At 39.6% G+C, this 24,829-nt stretch overlaps 1 protein-coding gene across 1 annotated transcript in view; it reads left to right on the forward strand.

The window, feature by feature from the left end:
- The window catches only part of dscamb (Down syndrome cell adhesion molecule b), a 182,337-nt gene that overhangs the window by 148,105 nt on the left and 9,403 nt on the right, over positions 1 to 24,829 (forward strand). Inside the window, exons 12-31 of the mRNA XM_073817585.1 lie at positions 8,798 to 8,994; positions 11,249 to 11,345; positions 11,540 to 11,668; positions 12,203 to 12,370; positions 12,518 to 12,588; positions 15,774 to 16,014; positions 16,148 to 16,294; positions 17,857 to 18,012; positions 18,712 to 18,845; positions 19,134 to 19,287; positions 19,468 to 19,585; positions 19,822 to 19,985; positions 20,365 to 20,463; positions 20,719 to 20,907; positions 21,337 to 21,627; positions 21,881 to 22,057; positions 22,184 to 22,214; positions 22,298 to 22,413; positions 22,528 to 22,677; positions 23,563 to 23,760. Of these exons, the coding sequence (XP_073673686.1) occupies positions 8,798 to 8,994; positions 11,249 to 11,345; positions 11,540 to 11,668; positions 12,203 to 12,370; positions 12,518 to 12,588; positions 15,774 to 16,014; positions 16,148 to 16,294; positions 17,857 to 18,012; positions 18,712 to 18,845; positions 19,134 to 19,287; positions 19,468 to 19,585; positions 19,822 to 19,985; positions 20,365 to 20,463; positions 20,719 to 20,907; positions 21,337 to 21,627; positions 21,881 to 22,057; positions 22,184 to 22,214; positions 22,298 to 22,413; positions 22,528 to 22,677; positions 23,563 to 23,760 (3,027 nt within the window). The remainder of the gene's footprint in view (positions 1 to 8,797; positions 8,995 to 11,248; positions 11,346 to 11,539; positions 11,669 to 12,202; positions 12,371 to 12,517; positions 12,589 to 15,773; positions 16,015 to 16,147; positions 16,295 to 17,856; positions 18,013 to 18,711; positions 18,846 to 19,133; positions 19,288 to 19,467; positions 19,586 to 19,821; positions 19,986 to 20,364; positions 20,464 to 20,718; positions 20,908 to 21,336; positions 21,628 to 21,880; positions 22,058 to 22,183; positions 22,215 to 22,297; positions 22,414 to 22,527; positions 22,678 to 23,562; positions 23,761 to 24,829) is intronic.

Here is a 24,829-nt window from a genome sequence, read left to right on the forward strand (position 1 = left end):
ATTTAGAGAAGGCGGAGGGGTATTTTCGTTTTTTAATATGCTGTACTTAAAATTCATAGTTGTCATGCAAAATAAATCAGCGCTCTCTCGTATGGTGCTTCTGCGTGGAGCTTCTGAGTGAATAAGAGATGAGAGTTAAACGTTCACAGGCCTGACTCTGACACTCTCCATCATGTCAACTTCCGCCACTTCACACCACACTAAACCACTCTCAGAGGCCAGGCATGGGCAGACTGCATGTGTGTGCCCCTTTTTCTTTTTCTCTCTGTCTGTCTTTTTTATTTTTTATTTTAATTTTTATAAAAAAAATTATTTCTCTTTCAAAAACAAATATACAGAAATACTTAACGTCAAACAGAACAAACAAAAATGGGGGTAAATATAACAAATAAGAGAACTGCAGGAGGTTCATGAGTTGATAAAAAGCTAATAATTAAATCAAATGTAAAAATTAAAATAAATGTGGCTGCAAATTAAATCTAAAATAGTGATATAGCATAGTGTGATTATCGTGTGATTATCAAATCAGATGCTGCAAATTAATTAACTATAATGTTGTTCATTTTATAATTAGAGTTATAGAGTTATAAATAATATATAATTTATAATAATTAGGATTATATAAGTGCAGCTCTATATACATCATTTAAAAAACATTAAATATTCTATCTGTTCACTTGCATGTCATGTGACCATAATCTAACATCAGAGAACCAAGAACATGCAAATGTTTCTTTAAATATTAACTTAAAATCTCAAGGGTACAAGTAAATATTTAACATCTAAGGGGTCTGGCTGATGAAAAAAAAAAAAAAAAGTTTGGGACTCCCTTTGGTAAAAGCTTGTTTTTGGAAAATTATAATAAATGTACTTAGTTTGCAAAATAAATATACATTGTCTAATGTGATGTTGTGTTATTTTTAATTGGAAACTAATGGAAACAAACCAAAAGCAAGACTAAAAAACGGGGAGAAAAAAAACCAATACAAATATAATTATAAATTGTATTATTCTGATTGGTTTGATACAAAATCTATTTTACATTTAAAAATAAACTTTTACAAATAATTTTTTTGAGGTATCTGAGGTATTATTATGATGTGAAATCGATAAGGAATATTATAACCATTGCCATCAAAACAAAAGCAGTACATACTGTACAAAATAAATTATGATTGTGTAAAATTAATTTACATTTAAATTAATGAACTTTTAAATGGCTTTTGAATGTAGAATTTATTATTATTATTATTTTTAATAAACATGCAAAATAGAAGCAAGTTAAACTTTTTTAGTTACAACTATTTATAACAAGGTCTTTGTCATAATTTCTAGGATATTGCTTCAGCCTCGCTCTATATTTTTTTACAGTACTTCTAACTAACGTATCCAGATATCCAGTTGAAACGTACTTACCATCACAAAGTACTATACGATCATAGGGCCCAAATGTAGTGCATACTGATTTGGGGAGTTTTATTCACATGCTTCACCAGTGCTAGTATTGCTGAGCGAAACAAGCAGAAGGATCTATATGAATAATCGAAGTGTGCTCATCATTTAATCATAGCCATGCCTGCCAGGAAAGAGAGAGAGAAGGAGAGAGAGAGACAGACAGATCCCTCACACTGCTTCAGGGTAACAAGGTTTCAGACAGTGGAGGGGTGAGACAGGCCTGAGCATGGTCTTGCACCTCTTTTCATGTCTGCGCTTGCAATGTGAACTTCTCACAATTGAACAACTAAGTTTGCATTCAGCACAGTTATGTTTTTATTTATTTATTTATTTATTTATTTATTTTATTATTATTTATTTATTTATTTATTTATGTATTTTTTTTTTTTTGGCATATGAAATGTTTTGGCTATAATCTGATACTGTAGGTATTACATTTATTTATAATTATTAAGGAAACCAGTTTTCAGAAGTCCATTTTGGGTCAACTGCACTATTATTATTTAATGTGTTGTGATTCAAATTCAAGTAATGTTTAATTACATTAAATAGATTTTTTAATACCTATTTCATTATGAAGTATAACGATTGAGTGTAACATATAAAAAATGTACATGAATTTGTGTATGTCCCCTTTTTTCTTGAATAACTTTGAACTGGCATGGACTACACAAGTTTTTGCTAAACATGATGATCGTCTTGGTTACGTATGTAACCCTCGTTCCCTGAAGTAGGGAACGGAGACGTCACGTCGGAGACCGACGAATTGGGATATCGCTTTAGAGATACCAATCCTCTTCTTGTGTAAACTAAACGAGCCAATGCACATTGGCATGCATGATTGCATCCAGCTGTCGCTGATCACAGCGTGAGCATAAATACACAGCAGGTGCAATGCATAGACAGGATTTCGCTGAGGAGCCGAGCTTGGGTCCGGCCGCACAGCGGTGGTACAGCAGCTGAGGCGACGGGACGTGACGTCTCCGTTCCCTCCTTCAGGGAACGAGGGTTACATACGTAACCGAGACGTTCCCTCTCAGTCGGTCTCTTCGACGTCACGTCGGAGACTGACGAATTGGGATCCCTAGCAAAGCGCCGCAGCTGCTGCCCCCCTCCAGTGTCCTGAGCAAGCCTCCTGGCCTCCAATTTTTGCTTAGGCCAAGGGCAGATCAGAAAATACCATTCACTGTATAACATAGCACTACCCACTTCAGTGAAGCTGGAGCACTGGGAACTTGCGGAGCTCCCACCCATCCCGCAGGAGGTTCGGAGCAATACACATATGGCTCATACTAGGACATATGGAAGAATGGAGGTGATTGAACCCTCGTGAAGATGGTAGAAGGTTACCGGGGAAACACGGCCTCTGTGGGTACCGTGGAAGACATATGGGATTCACTTAAGTCTCTCATGTATCCTGAGCCTTCTATCGGTTCTAAAGATTCATCGAGAGAGGCCTGGCGCCTAGACGCTCCGCTACGTCTGGAGCCGAGGAAGGAGGAACTCGACAGGGTCTACATGGACACTCTGGAGAAGATAGCAAGCCGACCTGAGCCAGTGCCTCTCAGTGTTTCTACCCGTTTGAGGTGAGAACACAGGAGGAGACTGGCTATAAAACCTGGTGAACGTGTTGGGGGTCGCCCAGCCCGCAGCTCTACAAATGTCAGATAGCGAGGCGCCACGAGCCAGCGCCCAGGAGGATGCAACACTTCTAGTAGAGTGAGCTCGCAACCTGAGCGGGCAAGGCATGCCCTGAGCTTGATAAGTCAAGGCGATGGCATCCACTATCCAGTGTGGCATCCTCTGCTTGGAGACGGCCTTCCCCTTCTGCCGTCCTCCGTGACAAATAAAGAGCTGGTCTGAGGTCCTGAAGCTTTGCGTCCGGTCGACGTAGCATCTTAATGCTCGGACGGGACAAAGCAAAGCTAGGGCTGGGTCTGCCTCTTCCGGGGGCAGCGCTTGCAGGCTCACCACTTGATCCCTGAAGGGGGTAGTGGGAACCTTGGGCACGTAGCCAGGCCGGGGCCTCAGGGTTACCTGGGAATCTGCCGGCCCGAACTGAAGGCACGAATCGTCGACCGAAAACACCTGCAGGTCCCCTACCCTCTTGATGGAGGCCAATGCAAGGAGGAGCAGAGTCTTCATAGAGAGATACTTCAGCTCGACTGAGTGTAAAGGCTCAAAGGGGACCCGCTGTAGTGCTGTGAGCACCAGAGACAGGTCCCAAGAGGGTACGGAGGGGGGCCTAGGAGGATTTAACCTCCTCGCTCCCCTGAGAAACCTGACGACCAGGTCGTGCTTACCCACCGACCCTCCTTCAATGGGGTCATGGATTGCAGAGATAGCGGCTACATAGACCTTAAGGGTGGAGGGCGACAGCCTACGCTCCAACCCTTGCTGCAAAAAGATGAGCACGACTCCGATCGGGCATCTTCGGGGATCTTCATTTCTTGAGAAAGCCCACTCGACGAACAGGTTCCACTTCAAGGCGTAAGCATGTCTCGTGGATGCAGCTCTCGCCGAAGTGATGGTGTCTACCACTCCTTGGGGTAGATCACTCAGAACCTCCGCGTTCCGTCCAGGGACCAGATATGTAGTTTCCAGAGGTCTGGACGTGGGTGCCACAGGGTGCCCCGTCTCTGAGTCAGTAGATCCTTCCTCAGAGGAATCCGCCAGGGAGGGGGTGTCGCGAGGAGCATTAGTTCTGGAAACCAGGTCCGAGTAGGCCAGTAAGGCGCCACTAACAGGACCTGCTCCTCGTCCTCCCTGACCTTGCACAGTGTCTGTGCGAGAAGGCTCACTGGGGGAAACGCATATTTGCGTAGGCCCTGCGGCCAGCTGCATGCCAGGGAGTCCGTGCCGAGTGTACCCTCGGTCAGGGAGTAAAAGAGCTGGCAGTGGGACGTCTCTGGGGAAGCAAACAGGTCTACCTGAGCTTCCCCGAAACGTCTCCAAATCAGCTGGACCGACTGGGGATGGAGTCTCCACTCTCCGGGAAGCACAGCTCGTGAGAGCTCGTCGGCTGCACGGTTGAGCAAACCCGGAATATGAATGGCACGAAGCGACCTCAGATGCTTCTGACTCCAGAGGAGGAGAGAACGGGCGAGCTGCGACATGCGACGGGAGCGTAGACCACCTTGTCGGTTGATGTACGCAACGGTCGCAGTGTTGTCCGTACGGACCAGCACGTGTTTGCCTCGAAGGCGCCCTTTGAGACGGTTCAAGGCAAGGCGTACTGCCAGCAGCTCTAGGCAGTTGATGTGCCAGTGTAGCTGGGGGCTCGTCCAAACCCCCGACACTGCCTGCCTGTTGTACGTGGCCCCCCAACCGGTGGTGGAGGCATCCGTGTGTACCACAGCGTCCCTGGAGACCTGTTCTAAGGGGACTCCTGCCCGAAGAAAAGCTAGGTCTGACCACGGGGTGAAGGTTAGGCGACAGGCCGAGGTTACTTTGACCCGGAGAGTGCCGCGCTGCCACGCTCTCCTCGGGACTCGGCCACGAAGCCAGTGGTCTCATATGGAGCAGTCCAAGCGGTATAACTGCCGTAGCTGCTGCCATATGCCCCAGGAGCCTCTGAAATTGTTTCAGTGGGACCACTTTCCTGCTCTTGAACGTATTCAAGCAGTTCAGCACTGACTGAGCACGCTCTTGCGTGAGGCGAGCTGTTTGGCTGACCGAGTTCAGTTCCACACCAAGAAAAGAGATCCTCTGCATATGAGAGAGTTTTGCTCTTTTCCCAGTTGACCCGAAGGCCCAAGTGAGGGAGGTGTGCCAACACCAGGTCCCTGTGTTCGCATAACTGCTCTCGAGAGTGTGCCAGTATCAGCCAGTCGTCGAGGTAGTTGAGGATACAACAGCCTGTTCTTTGAGGGGCCTCTTTTGAGGGCCGCCTCCGCGACTTTCGTGAAGACACGGGGCGAGAGGGACAGCCCGAAGGGCAGGACCTTGTACTGATATGCTCTGCCTTCGAACGCGAACCGCAGAAATGGTCTGTGGCGCGGAAGGATCGAAACATGAAAGTACGCGTCCTTCAGGTCAATCGCTGCGAACCAATCCTGGGGACGAACACATCTGAGGATGTGTTTTTGTGTGAGCATCTTGAAAGGTAGCTTGTGAAGGGCTCGATTCAAGACGCGCAGGTCCAGAGACCGCGCCGTAACCTTTGTCGCTCGTAGCGCGAGGTCCGTAGCGATACGGAGTTCACGTAGAACTTCCGGGTCGTGACCACCCTCGTACAGGTCCTTCAGTGCCTGGGCCTGATGGACCTGTAATAACGCCATAGCGTGTAGGGCGGAGCCAGCAGCCCCACAAGCCGTGTAGGCACTGCCGATCAGAGCCGACGAGTGCCTACAGGCCCGGGAGGGGAGCAACGGGTTGCCCCGCCAAGTGGAAGTGGCGCCGGGACACAATTGCATCGCCACCGCACGCTCCACCGGCGGGACAGCCGCGTACCCCCGCGCTGGTCCGCCATCAAGGGTGGTGAGGGAGGATGTGCCACTGGAGCGGTTTCTGGCAGTAAAAGGTGCCGTCCACATCCCAGTAAGCTCATCATGCACCTCCGGGAAGAAGGGCACTGGGGTGGGACACTGAGAACCAGCGCGAGCCACCCCAAGATACCAATCATCCAGCCGAGAGGGGTCGGGACGTGATGGAGGGTTCCATTCAAGCCCTACCTTCTCGGCGGCCCGGGCAAACATAGCCATCATCTCGGGGTCGGTATCCGGCACCGCTGAGCGGCCAGCGGACGGCAGCGATCCGGAATCGTCCTCCCCCGAGAAGTCTGGCTCACCCCCCGATGCAGCGACAGCGATTGACATCCGGTCGTCAGGGGGAGCCGCAAAAGTAATGAGCGGTTCCTCACGAGGAGGACCAGAACACTCTTCTGGGAGCTCCAGATGGAACGGACTGTCGGTGGAAGGAGGAACCCCCAACGGATCGTCCGCCGGGAAATTCCCCACCATCACCGTCAGACCAGTCAGCCCTCTGCCAGAGGTAGAGTCCCCCCAGCGTTTGCCGGGGGGAACGGTAGATCTGGGCAGAGGAACTGGCACCCCGCCCCTTAGCAGGAAGCGGAGTCTGGTCCGCAGCTCCTTGATGGACATGCCGCCGCAATGACGGCATGACTCATCCACAAACGCCGCCCGAGCGTGCTCAATACCCAGACACGTCAGACAGCGATCGTGACCATCACCCGGCGCCAGGTAACGACCGCATCCAGAAACGCACGGGTGAAACGGCATTGTGTTTCAAACACCTCGTCTTTAAAAAGACGTTCACCCGTGGCACTCTTTTAGAAAACTGCTCTTAGTGCTGAAGCGCACAGGGGAGATGGCCGCTGCGACACAGAAGGCAGGTAGTGCAATCCTTGACTGCGCGCTTTTTCCACCCACAGGAGACCACCACCGCTGACGCGCCGTGCCGCAAACACTGCAGTGAAGAGTTCTCAGGAAACACACAGTAATGGCTCGTTCTGTCTTTCTGAAGAAGATCGGCTCCGATGCGAAATGCAGTCTATGCATTGCACCTGCTGTGTATTTATGCTCACGCTGTGATCAGCGACAGCTGGATGCAATCATGCATGCCAATGTGCATTGGCTCGTTTAGTTTACACACGAAGAGGATTGGTATCTCTAAAGCGATATCCCAATTCGTCGGTCTCCGACGTGACGTCGAAGAGACCGACTGAGAGGGAACCACATTTTCCCACCATTATTTGAAAATGTTCCAAAGAGAGTATTTTTGATTCAGCGGAAGCAAGAAAACATTTTTTGCAAAGGATTTTGCATTCTCAATGTCACATATTTACTTCCCAGCATAGTATATTCACTACGAAACTAACTAATTTATGAATAAAATAAGTTTTAGGGTTTTGAGAAATATAAAAGAAAGAAAACTGAAAATTCTGCATTAATTTTAAATCACTATTGCTAGATAGTAGAAATAAATACAGTGACATGCAAAAAGTTTGGGAATCCCTTGCAGAATATGTGAAAATGTGAATAATTTTAACAAAATAAGAGAGATCATACAAAAAATTTAGTACTGTCCTGAGTAAGATATTTTACGTATAGTCCACAAGACAAACAAAAAAAATAGCTGTTATTATTAAAATAACCCCTTCAAAAGTTTTTTTTTTTTTTTTTTTTGTGATGGTTGTTCATGAGTCTTTTGTTTGTTCTGAACAGTTAAACTGAGCACTGTTCTTCAGAAAATTCCTCCAGGTTCAAACATTCACTGATGCTCCAGAAGGAAACACAATGCATTAAGAGCCGGGCATGAACATTTTTGAATTTGAAGATTAAGGTAAATTCTACTTAATTTGTCTTCTGGGAAACACGCAAGTGTCTTCTGTTGCTCACGAAGGGCAGTACTAAATGAAAAAGAAATGATATTTCAACAAAATAATACTAATTTGGACATCTTTATCTTGTTTAAAAGTTTTCATCCCCCTTAATGCATCTTGTTTTTCTTCTGAAAAATCAGCGAATGTTTGAACCTTTTTTAATAGTTGTGTTTGAGTCCCTCAATTGTCCTCAGTCTGAAAAGATGGATCTCAAAATCACACCGTGATCCAGTCACTGCTGGAAAGGGTTTAAACATGCAAAACTGAAGAATCTGCAGGACCTGGATGATTTTTCTGAAGAACAGTGCTCAGTTTAACTGTTCAGGACAAACAAGAACTCATGAACAGCCCTCATAAAACAAAACAAAAAAAACAGTCGTAGATCATCCAGGTAACCACACACAGTATTAAGAACCAAGGGTTCCTAAACTTTTGAAATGGGTTATTTTAATCATTTCAGCTGTTTTTTTAATAGTCTTGTGGACTATATGTAAACATCTTTTCTGTAAAATATCTTACTCAGGACAGTACTAAATAAAAAATAACATGTATTTTGTATGATCTTATTTTGTTACAATTATTCACATTTTCACAGATTCTGCAAGGCGTTCACAAAAGTTTGCGTGCCACTATGTTTACTTCTAGCGATCTAGCAATCGTGATTTAGAATTTAGATTGTAGAATTTGCAAATACTTTATAACTTTTCTTTCTTTTACATTTCTCAAAACCCTAAAACCTTATTATATTAATAAATTGTTTGTTTCCTAGTGAATATAAGAAGAAAATACTGTGCATACAATATATTAAATATAATGTTCACATTGCTGTAATTTGACTGATTGGCTGATTCATTCTTAATGTAATGAGAAAAATGTTTTATTTTGGATGTATTTCTGTGCCGAGCGTGTGAAAGCATACGGCTGGGTCCTCACTGATGGTAAATATTATTCCATCCATATAACTTTGCTGTGTCTTTCTCTGTTTGTTCTTCTGTTCAGTTCCTGCCATGATCACATCTTACCCCAACACCACACGAGCAGAACAGGGTCACATGACTGAGATGAGCTGCACTGCTCACGGTGAAAAGCCCATCAAGGTTCGCTGGGAGAAGGAATCTCATATCATCAACCCAGACATGAGCCGCTATGTGGTTACTGTGAAGGAAGTGGGAGATGAGGTCATATCCACCCTGCAGGTGAGCAAAGACACCATCTACACTGAGAATGCAATCATACGCCTCATTTCCAAAACACATATTCTGGGTTGCCCTGGACTGGCTGTCAGTGACCAACATCATTTCCTGTCAAAAATCATCTACCATTTTCACAAACGTATATTTGTCCGTTATCAACATGAAACTTGCGCATTTATACTATGGTAATGTGACAGATTTGCAAGTGGTATTCAATAAGATAAAAATACACAGCAAAACATGATTTTATTCATCTGGGACTGATTGGATGGAAAATGTGCTCTCAATATGTCACATTTTTTTAAATTTCTGCTTACTGCACGCATAAAAGATGTGTACTTTGTGTGTGGGGTTTTTTCTAAGCATGTTAAGCATTAAGTATGCAGTGTGCAACAATAATCGATTTGAATTTAAGTTTGCAGCGTCTTTCACATAATCTTTTCATATGTTTCAGCTATGCATGCCAATAAAAAATCATTTTACTGTCCATGTGCAAGTATACAGTGGGAAAAAAATCTAGGATTTACTTTGAAACAATTTTCAAATTTCACTCATTTATTAAGTTAAAATGTGAAATCTAGAAGTATAAAAACTTAACTAGCATTTTTTAAAAGGTACTCTAATAATCCTTTTTACAAGTTAAAAAATTTTACAGTGTAGTAGTGTTATAAGCCATGTACAGTATAGAACAGCAAACATAAACCAAATCACACTCACTGTGGGCTACCAGGAATATTAGCTAATATAACAACAGAACTTCATAACAAGTCAGGCCAACCTAGTGTCCATACATTTGTTTTCTCCATAATTCTGAAAACAGTCAAATGAAATAAAAGCCTTTGTTACATAACAAAAGAGAAAGCAAAAAACACTAATGCCAAGTGTGGTGATGGTTAACTAATGGTTAACGGTTTATTATTTCAGAATGACAATAAACAAAAACAAAAAAGAGAAAGAAAAAAAATCTAAATGAATAAATAAATCAGCCAATCATTTAGGGGGACCATGTGTGAACATGAATGACCCTGGAAGAAACATTTACATTACCAGTCAAAAGTTTTTAAACAGTACGATTTGTAATGTTTTTTTTTTTTTTTTAATAATTCTCTTCCGCTCACTAAGCCTGCATTTATTTGATCCAAAAAACAGCAAAAGCAGTAATATTGTGAGATGTTTTTACTATTTACAATAACTGCTATCTGTTTGAATATATTTGTCAAATGTAATGTGGTCAAAGCTAAATTTTCAGCATCATTACTCCAGTCTTCAGTGTCACATGATCCTTTGGAAATTAAAGAAATTAATACTTTTATTTAGCAAGGATGCTTTAAATTGAACAAAAGTGATGATAAAGACATTTGTAATGTTACAAAAGATTTCTATTTCAGATAAATGCTGTTCTTCTGAACTTTTTATTCATCAGCAAATCGAACATTAAAATGATTTCTGAATGATTATGTGACTGGAGTAATGAGGCTAAAAATTCAGCTTTGAAATCACAGGAATAAATTAAATTTTTGAAATATATTCAAATAAAAAAAAACTGTTAATTTAAATAGTAAACTAAACTATTATATTAAAACTATTTCAAAATTGATCAAATAAATGCAGGCCTGGTGAGCAGAAGAGACTTTCTTTAAAACACATTAAAAATCTGTTCAACAACTTTTGACTGGTAATGTACTTTGGTTCCAATTAGTATTATTGTCAAGGTTTGCAGATCTGTGCAACTGTCTTGTTTAAAGCTGCACAAAATATACTTCTTCTTCTGTTTTTTTTTTCATCAATTTCATGAGAAATCAAGCATATAATCTGGTGTGCTGTGGTTGGAATAGCGTGCAGGTGGATGTTTATGCTTGTGCCACATTTACTTTATCTGAGTATAATATAAAACAAGCCTTCACAGACTCTTCAGTGTGTGTGTTTATGTTGCCCATTCTGAGAAAAAAAATGCAAGGAAATTATAGGAAAAATATGATTCAGTGTTCTTACAAACATGAAAAGCAATGGGAATTAATATAGTGACTGCATTTTATTCTTATTTTTCTCCACTCTTAAATATTGTTAATAAATAAAGAGATTGCTTTGTATACAAATAAGTATGATCATTCAAATGTAATATTTAAAAAATAAAAGATAAAAAAATGAATAGAATGCAAACAGAAAATCTCATATATACAGTATGTTCATATATAGCATTTACCAAAATGCCTTTTGTTCTAGTCAAATTATGACATCTAATTTTATGTCTTCACAGATCTTACATACCGTCAGAGAAGACTCTGGCTTTTTCTCTTGCATTGCTATCAACTCTTACGGTGAAGATAAAGGAATCATTCAGTTGATAGTGCAAGGTACAATTTCTGCTTTGTTCTTGTTTTTTACATTTGAATTTAAGAAAGCACAAATGTTACTTTTATATTAAATGATTAATGATAATGATAAATTATATTAAGAATACATTCAGTATAATAATAGATATAATATAAATTCTTATATTGATTTTTTTTTTTTAACAAATCATGTTATTTATCACATTTCTCCAAAGATCGTCCAGACCCTCCCGAGGTTGAGATTAGAGAGGTAAAGGACCGAACCATCGCACTCCGCTGGACAATGGGATTTGATGGAAACAGCCTTATTACAGGATATGACATCAACTATAAAAACAAATCATGTATGAGTTATTTCCAATCTATTGTTCTTTTTTTCAATCTATTGTCTCAATTTATTGTTATTTATGTTCTTATGTATAATTAATAATAAAAGTGTTAAGTTTAGTCAGCTAAAATATTGAAGTTGTCACTCAACATTAAAAAGTAAACTTAAAAAAAACTTACAATTTCTAGTTGACTAAACTTATTTTTAGTAAGCGGGTAACAAATTATTTTAAGTTGAAAAAAATATTTTTTTTTTTACAGCGTACGTAATGAGTTAATAAATCAGACTGAATGACATTTTTTTTCACATTGGATTTCTATATGCCAATCATTCATAGAACGATGTTTGATCGTTACGTTAGTTGGAAACTTTAAGTAGCCTTTAGTTTGGCTAATTAACAAATTCCTAAAGAAGTTAATTTTTTAATTTGTATTATTATTATTATTACTTGTATCTTTTTATATTACTACAGCCTGTGGTAAAATGACTGTAACATAGCATCTTGTGGTTTATAGCATTATCACTTTGTATTCCTCTGTATTTTTTCAAGCTTCATGGGCCTCATCTCAAATGACCAAAGACGTCTCCCCTCAGCTGAATCAGGCCACCATCATTGAACTCCACCCTGCTTCCACCTACAACATCCGCATGTTTGCAAAAAACCAGATTGGCGAAAGCAGACCAAGCAACGAGCTGACCATCACCACAGATGAAGCTCGTGAGTATTCCTCCAACTGAAAATAATGTCAGTCTTTGTGAGGTTTCTCCATAGTGAGCTGTACTATCAGACATTTTATTATCTTTGCCACCACCTAGTGGCTCAGTCCATTATTTGCTCTGTCTTTCCTGCATGTGATCAATCCAGCACCTGATGGCGCTCCTCAAGACGTGCAGCTGGAAGCAATCTCATCCCAAAGCATCAAAGTCACATGGAAGGTACTACTGAGGAACCACTAAAGGAATTATATGATGCAAAATTGGAATTTGAGTTGGATAAATCATGCTACATTTTTTAGGAATATTTTGGGTTTAAGCTATATTAACAGTAGTGACTTCATGTAGATTATCACAGAAAATTATGTTTACCTTGTCCATTAAATAAATAAACAAACAAACAAAGAGATAAATACATAAACAATGGTCATATTTTGTTACAGAAAAAAAAGATGTATCATTTGATCTGTAACATTGTGTTATGTCCCAAAACATAACAGTAATAGTGCACAGGCCCATTTCAGAAAGGAGGTTAAGTGAGAACTCTGAGTATGTTAATTCTGAAATGAAGGAAACTCTGGGTTTTCCGTTTCAAAATAGGAGGTTTGTCAAACCCGAGAAAGCAGGGTAAGTCAAGTCTGTTACTGTGGTAACTTACTCTGTGAACCTAACCTGGGGCACGTTTCCCAAAAGCAACCATGGTCGCAAGTTCTGTCATTACCAATAGAGTTCAATGGAACTAACGACCATAGATAGCTAACGATGCTTTTGGGAAACGTGCCCCTGGTCGGGAACAAGTTTTCTTCAGTAAACCCAGTTTCTTTTGGTCTCCTCCCTCTTTTTAAAGAGTAAGCAATGTTCAAATACCTCATTGATTCATTCACGCTGAAAATGCTTTTCTTAATGGGTATTTTGGAATCTAAATGAAGTGCATTTTACTTAAAACATGAAAAATAATCTTAATGCAAATGGAAACAAGATTATTTTTCTTAGCACTTTGGCAGATGATATGTAAAATAAGAAAAATACACTTAAATGCACTTAAAAGAATAAATAAATACCTTTAAGAAAGGCATTTTTAGGTGCATTAATTAAGTGCACATATTTTCATCATGCAGACACTGTCAAAGTGACAAAAAACGCATGTCCTTTTATACTTAGGATTATTTAATTATTATATAGTATAGGATTATTTTGATTTTTTTTTTTTATTGTTTTTTTTTTTTTTTTGCCAAATCCACATGCATATTTATTTGAGCTGTGTCATTTTAAATGGTAGTCAGAGCTTATTAGTACAGTCGCTGTATGCAGAGTGGTAAAGAAAATTTTTGTGTCGTTGCCTGAGCACAAACCCATCGAATATGAAGCTGATTACTGTATGGAATGGAAGGATGGCAGATGAAAAGGTAGTTTGAGATATGTGCCGTAACCACCACCTCAGCTGTTACATTTACTCGGTCATCTTCATTTCCTATAAATGCACAAATGCAACATTTATTCTTTTTCATGTTGGATTTTAATATTCTTCCAATACTTCCATTTCCTCTACATCTGTTCTTCATTATTTTGCGAGCCTTCTTGCTGTTGGCTGTTCATGTTCATTGTTCATTTCATTGTTCATTCAAATGTTCATTTCATTTCTCTATAAATAAGAAATGCAACTGTTTGGATAAGATTTAATTATGTGAAAAGAGCATTAGACTACGTAGAAAAAGCTGCTGCAAATTGAAATAGATACAGAATTATATTAAAATATATTTTTGGCGGGAGCGTTTGCCATGGTGAATTATAATTTCAGAGCTCCATTGATCATGTCTTTTGATAGTCGTGGTAAGTCAAACTACTAACATCACAATGTGCAACCAACATGCCCTACCTTGACTACACTAAGTAAACAAACCAAAACTTACACCGGGTGGCAAAAAACACTACTAAACTAATAAACTAATACATATGGGAAGTACTAGGTGGAGTGAGATTTATGTCTCGTGACATCTAAACTCTCTCTTCAAAGTCTTACCAGAGCGGATAAATAAAAGAGCACGGACACATACACCATGCTTAACTCAGATCACCAAAACTAAACATAAAGGGCAAGGCAAAGATTAACGTCACCTAACAGCATTAATAGCGTTACTAATGAAACAATCCGTATTGTAACTAAATCTTAAGAGGAACATGCAAACACAGCTCAAACCCCTGAAAACAACCAAAAATGGACGCAACCTTTTATACTTCCTGCAATGGATCCTTGAAGTGTGACATAGAGATTAACCAATCAGAATCTGGTGAAGGATAACAAAAATAAATAACCAAACCTAACAGATCATGACATAACCCCCCCCCCCCCCCCCCCCCCCCCCATTTTTATTCTAAAAGCAAATGAACCAAATTAGATTCTTGAAAGACTGTCAGCTACTACATTCTCAGACCCCCTTTTGTGTCTAATTTTACAAAATTTTAACTTTGCACAGTTAATGCGTAATGCAAGTCTCTGATTAGGATTGTACATTTGAGACAAAAACACTAAAGGGTTGTGATCAGTAAAAAGCACTTACACTCTTAAAAAGAACCTTATTTGCCACAAAGAACCTTTTGTGAAACAGAAAGGTTCTTCAGATGTTAAAAGTTCTTTATGAATCCATTTAGACAAAAAGGTTCTTCTATGGCATTGTAAAGCATCTTTATTGTCTTTTGAAGCATCTTGGAGATGTTGCCACAGTTTTTCTGGACTTTTTTTTTTTTTTCACGGAGCCACTACAGAAACAGAAACTTTGCATTCTCTTTGTTTTTTCCCCCTGCCATCTCATATGAGTTTTAAGTTTTCTTTAAAATAAACTGTTTTCTAGTAATAAACATTAACATTATGTCACAAATTGATACAGTTTCCCATGTACTGAACCCAGAACATTTCCTTCAAATAGTAAATAAACAGAAGATTAAATAAGTGATTGGCTCTATTAATTAAAAGGCAAAATACCTTTTTACCCCACAACAGTTTCATTTTCTCTAAATTTTTTCCATGAGTGGTCCATCACCCCCCGTTTATACTGCCTTTGCCTAACAACCCCATGAATTACAAATGAGTTTGAGTTTCTAACATTCTCTACTGATATTTTCTGTTGGTGAATGAAAAGAGTGTAGAAAAATGGTGAGGACTGAGATGTTAAAACTGCAGCAGTTTGTTAAATAAATCTAAAAAGTTTAATTTTAAGGTAAGAAACTTTGCTAGATGTTAACACTTGCATGTTAAATTCAGCAAAGCGCTCTGTGATATCAGTTTAATGATATGGCTGTAGGTGACAGTATGTACTTTCCCATCACCAGACTGGACTTAAACTGGAATGCAGAATGCCTTGAGAATTTGCCTTTCTGATGTTACAATATCTATTTTTTTTTCTTTCCAGCCCCCCCTCAAACACTTGCAGAATGGTTTGATCCGAAGCTACCAAGTGTGTTATCGGGAGTTTGGAACAGGGGGCAGCCCACAATACAACACCATCAATGTAGACACCACAGGGGATATTGAAACCCTAACTCTGGATAACCTGAAGAAGTACACCCAGTATGAAGTGCGGGTGCAAGCAGCCAATCGTGCAGGCATGGGTCCCACCTCAGAGGAAATCACCATCACCACGCTAGAGGACGGTTAGTATTTACTCTCACTTATTAGCTTCCAAATCTGTATAATACAGAAATGCACATACATATTTTGAGATGACATGATAGATAATATCACAAATATATTATCTAACACCACCTGTTCTGTTTTCCCTCACAGTGCCCAGTCGCCCACCTGAGAACGTTGTGACAACAGCTACAACCCCCGAGACCATTTCCCTGTCCTGGTCTGCTCTGCCCAAAGAAGCACTCAACGGCATGCTGCTTGGATATCGTGTCATCTTCTGGGCCAACCTACCTGATGGAGGTCAGGCAGGGTTATGAACCTCTCAGTTTCTGCTGAGAATTTCTTACATTTGTGCATAATTATGCAGCACACAGATGTGTGCTGCATAATTCATTATTCCTAATTCGTAGAAAAAGGGATTTATAGATATTTTCATTGTTTTAAATTACATAGGCCTGGGTTTCAGTTCCAAGGTGTGTCAGCCATCTAGTAGGATGAAGTGATACTGAAGACTGGAGTAATGATGCTGAAAATTCAGCTTTCCTATCACAGGAATAAATTACTTTTTAACATACAGTAAAATAGAACATTCAAAATTGTAATAATAGTTTACAATATTAATGTTTTTTTTGGTTTGTTTTTTACTGTATTGTTGAATAAATGCAGCCTTGGTAGCCACAAGTCTTCTTTTTTAAAAATGTAAAAAAGTCAAATTTATTTCAAACTTTTGACAGGTTTATAATAGATTTCAAGATGTTTTGCTGTACTTTATGGGTAATCATTTTAAATAACTTAATCAATAAATAAATATAACTTTGCTATATTGTTATACAAAATCATCAATGATATAATATTTAACAGATCATCAATATACTTTAAAATAGTTATCAAACATTCATAAATCATTTATTGTTTTTGTATATACTTTGACAATTGTAAACTCTTATAAAAAAATAAAAATTGTTTTACAATGTATTTTCAAAAAGCACAAAGGGATTTTTTTTTTTTTTTTTTAGTAAGTTAATGTGTAATGGCATGGAGGTTTGATTATTGATATATGTATGAGATATGCGCATCTTTTAATGTAAATACTGGCCTGTCAGGCACTATACTGTGTTTTAATGACTTAACATTATTATAAAGCGATCTGCTTCAGACCACTAGAGGGCATAGTGGCTTCGCTTTAGGAAACAGAAAGCAAAGAAACAGAGGGGGCAGCAGACCTACAGTAGAAACACAATACTTAATGATCAAATGGCTACACTAAGATTTACAGTCATTTATTTAACAGATGCTTTCATCTGAAGTGACTTATTGGCAGTTTTTTGGATAAGGGTGTTACCATTTCTTTGGTGCACTGGTCCAAAGAATGTGCATACTATCCACACTGTTTTTGCAGTATTTACCACATACTGTACTATGGACAGTATGCAAATTCCAAGTATAATGTACATGCAATACCTGAATGTCAGTAGCTGAGAGCACCTACAGAAAAAGCAGTGACCGTTTTCCAGGCTGCACTGCAGAGACATTAATAATTGAACTACAATAAGGTATTGATGTACAGATTCAAGTGTAAAAAGCTCTTAATTTCTCAGACAATGTCGTTTTTGAAGAAGTTGAGTGATATATTTCATATTAAATTTGTTAGGGTTTGATTGTAGACTTTGTTATCTTGGCAAATCTGAGCACAGTTTGAACTCTAAAAGTGACACAAGTAAAATTATGGGTGTTCCTAAGAAACAAAAAATTAGAAAGAGGTTTTTTTGCTGTCCATTTACTTGCGTTACAATCTAGGAGAAACAATTGCTTTATTAAAGATCTCATTTCAGATCGGTTAACAATTAGTGTTTGTGTTGCAGAGCTGGGAGAGATCAGGAACATCACAACCACCAAACCTTCACTAGAGTTGGAACGGCTGGAGAAATATACCAACTACAGTATCCAGGTCCTGGCCTTCACTCGAGCTGGAGACGGAGTCCGTAGTGAGCAGATCTACACACGCACCAAAGAAGATGGTAAGACTTGCTATAATTACACATATTATTTTACATATAAAGGTTACGTGAATACCTTGTCTCAGTTAAATCTACAGAAACAATAAAAAGGCAATATCCCAATAGCCGATTTTCAGTAGAAAGCTTTACAGTCCCTGTTAACCATGTTATCCTTGGTGATTCTGTACCTGCCACTACATTTAAATGACACTTTTTTCCTACTTAAGCTGCAAATGGACAAATGCCTTCCACAGCATACCATGATAAAACAAATACACATTCCCACACTAAAGTCACTCTCTAAATTGTGTACTATTTCATTCTATTACAGTTCTCTAGTTTGTGTTCTTGCTATTATTTTGACTGGGAATTGGAGAGAATTGTCAGAGGCAGTAGTTCATTTGTCAACAATCTTCCAGTCTTGATCAATAAATTAGAGACAGAAGAGATTTCAGCAAAAACCATCAGCAGGAGTAACGGTCCTGACCAAATCGAGCTGTTTCAAGCTGACTAATGGGATAATGCTGTAAGTTAGCCATTTTTAGTTGGCTTGTTTGCTCATAGCACAGACATTTGAACCCAATGACAATACCAATCCAATGGGACATGGGTGATTGGAGTGAAGGAAGTAAACTGTAGATTACTTCCTTCGTAACGTACAAAGTATCTTTTCTAGAGCTTCTCCTCAATAAATAATGTTATTTCTCTTGCTCAAACCAGTTCCTGGTCCTCCGGCTGGAGTTAAGGCAGCTGCTTCCACAAGCTCAGTGGTGTTTGTTTCCTGGCTTCCTCCACTCAAGCTCAATGGAATCATCCGGAAATACACCGTCTTCTGTTCCAACCCTTACCCCACGGTGAGCTTTATCTGTGGCTCTTTGTGACTCTGCTGAATGCCCTAAATAAGGGGTGTCCAATCCTCCTATCAGAGTGTACCTCCTGGTCTTAAACACACCTTAACCAGTTAGGTCTTCAGGATCACTATAAACTTCTAGACTGGTGTGATGGAGCTAAAGTCTGCAGGAAAGTTGCACTCCAGGAGCAGGATTGGACACCCCTGCCCTAAATGTAAAATGGAAGATTTTTTTTCTAATGAATGTAATTTTTTGTTATTTTCATGAAACCTTTTTATTATATCATTACAGGTGATCAGTGAGTTTGAGGCTGCCCCTGATGTTTATTTCCGTCGTTTGACCAACCTGAACCAGAACTGGCAGTACAGCATTTGGGTTGTGGCTGTCACTGCGGCAGGTCGTGGGAATGCCAGTGAAATTATCACCGTGGAGCCCCAAGCTAAAGGTATTGAAGAATTAAAAAGAAAGAAAAACATAAAATAAATCAAAACCAAGGTGCATACTCTTAGTGTGTAGTAGAATATGTGAACTGGGATGTAGCCATATTGTACCTTTAACAGGAGAAAAATTACACAGAACAGTTTGCGTGAGTTTGCCACTGTGATGCAATTGTTTGTTTTTTAAGCCCCTGCTCGAATCCTGACATTCAGTGGAACTGTGACCACCCCCTGGATGAGGGACATTGTCCTTCCATGCAAAGCAGTTGGAGACCCTCCTCCAACCATCAAGTGGCTGAAGGGAAAGTATGTTGTTGTTGTTGTTGTTGTTTTTACATTTGTTTTGGCCAGACAATTATGTGATTTTATAAAACATGTAGCCATTTTGTGAATCTTGTAAAATGTCAAACAATATAATAATAAAGAACTGTTTTTGTAAATGTATTTTTACAAAACTGGAAATGCATTGTCTGCAAACACCTGATAAATTAATTCTTGTGAATATTCTTTCTATGAAACATTATACATATATTTTCCAACAGTAATGGTACACCTGCTCCGGTTTCAATCGATGGTCGTCGCAGCGCTCACAGCAATGGCAGCTTTGTTATTCGCACTGTCAAAGCAGAGGATTCTGGGTACTACAGATGTGTTGCCAGCAACAACTGGGGTTCGGATGAGATTATGCTAAACCTACAGGTCCAAGGTGTGTAAAATATATTCTGTGTAGATCCAAATAGCGTTTGTGCCTTGTGTAATTTCTGAAAACAAATATGAGAAAAGGAGAGGGAAAAGAAGTTTGACATAACCAATAAACAGTAAAGGTCACATTATTGAGATTTCATGAGCTAAAAAGGTCATCAGTGTAGCGACGTACAGTATGAAGCATGGCTCATACAGAAATCACTTTCAAACCAAGCCGCTTTTTTTTTTTGGAAACACAATGAATTTGCATTGCCAACTTGAACCTGATGCAGTTCTGCATGTGGAAATCTCTTCTGTGAAATGGCTGGATTTTACCCATTAAGAAAAATTCTCAGAACAATGGTAAATGTGACTACACCTTTACTCCCAAAATGTTTCAGTACCCCCGGACCAACCACGTCTCACAGTGACCAAAACCACGACCACCTCCATCACACTGTCCTGGATCCCTGGAGACAATGGAGGAAGCTCCATCAGAGGTTAGACTGCACTGATATTTATATTACATATATTCATCCACTTATTCTCCACTGTGTGACAAATATGGAACACTATCCACCTAGACCTGTCAAATGCTTCAAACCGAGATTTATTTTACACACTGTAATATTTTAATAAACTTGAAGGTCAGCTTTGCATAGTTGGTGCTCTGTATCAATTTACAGCACCCATAAAAGTGAATAAAATAAAGTGTGGCATTTGAGGTTTATTTTAAAGTGGTATTCTCCGTTCAGGCTACATTCTGCAGTACTCGGAGGATAACAGTGAAGAGTGGGGCAGTTTCTCCATCAGCCCCAGTGAGCGATCTTACCGTCTGGAGAATCTAAAGTGTGGTACTTGGTACAAATTTACTCTGACTGCACAAAATGCAGTTGGTCCTGGACGCATCAGTGAAATCATTGAGGCTAAAACCCATGGGAAAGGTATACTTTATCATTTATAGTTATTTATGCTGATCACTAGTGGCTAAAATACATGACTGATAACTGAATGTTAGCCTAACTGAATTGTAACTTAATGCTGATTCAAAGCAGGCCATGAGCAATTATGCCTTTGAGCATGGTGCACAAATACCCCCTTAAAATAAAACCATGGTTTTCCTATGTGTTTAGTAAATTTGTAGTAAAACAGTGGTAATTAAACAAATGGTAATCAGTATGCCAACAAAAAAAAAACATGGTTACACTTTTACTACAATAAAACCTTGGTAAAATTTACTTTAAATAAAACTGCCTGCTAAATATCTACTTAGGCCATATATTGAATTATTAATCATCTGGTATTGCAATCAAAGTTTGACAGTTTTCGCTAACTTCAGAGTTAAATTATCTCTCACTTCTCCACATTATCAGAGCCACAGTTCGCCAAAGATCATGAGCTTTTCTCAAGTATCAACTCGACCCGTGTGGAGCTTAACCTCATTGGCTGGAACAACGGCGGCTGTCCGATCGACTCCTTCACGCTAGAATATCGACCGGTGGACACTACGAAATGGACAATGGTGAAGCGAGATTCTCTCACCAAGAACCACATTCTCTACGATCTACAGGAGGCCACCTGGTACGAGCTCCAAATGAGAGTGGGCAACAGTGCAGGAACAGCAGAGAAGAGGGTTCTGTTTGCCACTCTGAACGTGGATGGCAGTGAGTACTACATCTTGTATTACCACACAGGGTTAAAATCAATGTTGTCTCAGTTCAATGTTTGGAAGCAGTTGCTTAAATGACTTAATCAGCAAGACTTCCTTGATCCGACTTGATTGTCTAACCAACACTTTTTGACACCAGCATAAACCCACAGAAAATAAACTACAAATTTGATTTGGTCCTAACTTGGTTATGACCAGACTTTTCAAAATCAAAATCACTCCTAAACTGCTCAATCTTCTATCTCCAGGCACAATTGCTCCATTGCCAAAGACTGTGGACCCCAGCCAGGAGAACAGGCAGGGCAATGAGGGACTTAAGATGATGGTCACAATCATCTGCATTCTGGTGGCAATTTCCATGGTCTTCATTGTTCTTCTGGTATTGAGGAGAAGAAGAAGAGAGCAGAGGCTCAAGAGATTACGAGGTGCGTGGACACATGCCATTTCTAGCGAACAGAGCATCATAACTACTTGAGGATAGACTGATTTATTTCTTAATATTAAATAATGTTTTCCAATTCATAACTTCCTAGTTTCTTTTATTTCAACAGATGCAAAGAGCCTGGCAGAGATGCTAATGAGGTAAATTACTGTGCTATTGGTTTATATATCAGTGCACTTTGTCATAAAGTAGTGCATGTAATTGTTTGATGTTGTTTCTCTAGTAAAAATGCACGCACACCAGACACTGTGAACAAACAGCAGCAGACTCTGAGGATGCACATTGATATCCCACGTGCTCAGCTACTCATCGAGGAGAGAGACACTATGGAGACAATTGGTAAGAGACCATTGTGTAATATTAGTGGTTTGCTATTCCCTAAAGGCCCCAAATGTATATTGCTTGATGGTGGTCTTCACTACTTTCATTAGCCTGTTTGCCTTTGTCTTTCAGATGACCGCTCTACGGTGCTGTTGACGGACAATGACTTTGGAGAAACATCTAAACAGAAGTCTTCAACCGTCACCCACACAGTGCATTACCAGTCTCTGTCTCAGGCCACTGGACCACTAGTAGACGTGTCTGATGCTAGACCTGGTACAAGTAAGAATTAAACTAGTCTGCTTGGTTATGTTGATGACATAAATTCTCATAAAGCTAAATAGAAACAAGGTCGGTTATACACTGTGTTTGACATCAACAAACTGTCCAAGAGTAGTCTACAGCAGATACGGAACATAACATGTACCCAAAACATGGGTCATCCCAATTTACTGTTAGGTATAAATAGTCTTCTAGATCAACATGTGTGACTCTCAAATCATAGTGTATTTAACATAGTATACCATAGAATACTAATTATGTTATTATTTATTTATTTTGTTTAATTTTCAAAAAATTGGATCCCAAATGATGCATTATACCAGTGGTTCCCAGTCTTTTGTTTCTGAACACTTACTAATTATGGGAAAGCACATTTTTTGTTTCTAATCAAGGATCTTTGTTCAGTAGTGGTATAGAACTATAATGCAGTCTTGACATCTTAGAATGTTTAAAGTTGAACTGAAGTGAAACAGTTTTATACCTCAAACTATTAGATTAATGCTTTGTCCTCCACACCTCTTGCCTGTCCGTTATCCTGAATAATCATCATAAACATGCTTTCATTTCACAATGTGCCATTGAGTGTGACCTGAAAGAATATTGAGGTTGCCTCTATCCAGTCCTATGATTTGAATAACATGTACATCACATGAACGATTTAATTGAGTTCACAGGAAGTAAATATCAGCCTTCTCTGCTTACTGACAGAAATAAAAAGGAGCATTTCTCTGACAAAGGTCACGGTTATAATCATGGATGAGTCAGGTGGATTCACCAGCGTTAACTTAAATTAATTGTTTACCTAAAATCGGCAGAGGTTTGGGTCACTTTACACTGGTCATTTAATGCTATATTAATGTGTACTGTTTGTTTCTGTTCCCTCAGACCCCACTGCCCGCCGCACAGCTAAAGCAGGTCCGGCCACACGCAGTCGATACGCCAGCCAGTGGACCCTAAACCGACCGCACCCTCCCGTCTCCTCACACACTCTCACTACTGACTGGAGGCTGCCCACACCCCGCGCCACGGGCTCAGTGGACAAAGAGAGTGACAGTTACAGTGTCAGTCCCTCTCAGGACACAGGTAACAGCTAACTGCTTCAGTAAAAGGGTTAGTTCACCCCAAAAAATGAAAATTAGCCTATTATGTACTCACCCTCTAGGCATTCTAGGTGTATATGACTTCCTTCTTTCAGACAATCAGAGTTATATTAATAATTATCCTGGCCTTTCTAAGCGTTAGAATTTCATGGGCGGGTGTTTCTCTTCATCAGTCCAAAACAAGTCCAACAAAGTGCATCTATCTATATTAAAAAGTGCCTCACGGGAGGTGAATAAAGGCCTCCTGAAGCCAGTTGATGCATTTTTATGAGAAAAATATCCATATTTAAAATCTAATAATCACTTTAATGAGCGTTGCGCATGCACCGATGAGTCTTGCACAAACCAACGTTTCTTTACAGGAGCAAAGGAAGCAAAGTTTCCTTACTTTATCAAAAGAAAACTCCTTTTAGCTTATATCAAAACCTTTGAATTTTTTATTACAAATCCTTGTTTTGGACTGATGAAGAAAAAAACTCACCCATGCAATTCTAAAGCTTGGAAATTCCAGGATAAATTTTAATATAACTCAGATTGGATTTGTCTAAAAGAAGAAAGTCATATAGACCTAGGATGCCTGGAGGGTGAGTAAATAATGGGCTAATTTTCATTTTTGGGTGACTAACCCTTTAAAGGAATCATACAATTAAAAATAATATGATGTTCTAGGTTAGAGGTAGACATGTTTAGTCCTAGAGAGCAGCTGTCCTGCAGATTTCAGCTCCAACCCAAATAGCGTTTGCACTTGCGTCACAATTTGGTCAGTTACCCAGATGCGTGGCCATATTGGCAATTCTCAGATGTAAACAACAGCATGGATTGCATGGTTAATGCACTACTGAATATGTTGTTTTGCTAATTTATGCTGTCTAAACGGAGAAAAAAAATGTGTAGAAGCTGAGCTTTCGTTAATAAGCAGAAATGGGTGTGATATTTTGGTAAACTAAAGTTAATAGGTGGTAAATATACGTACAAGCTTTATTAACGAAGATTTCACCTAATATAAACTTAATATTTCACATACCTGACCAGAAATTATAAGAACAAACACA

The sequence above is a fragment of the Garra rufa genome, chromosome 14 (assembly GCF_049309525.1).
Source record: "Garra rufa chromosome 14, GarRuf1.0, whole genome shotgun sequence".
Lineage (NCBI taxonomy): Eukaryota > Metazoa > Chordata > Actinopteri > Cypriniformes > Cyprinidae > Garra > Garra rufa.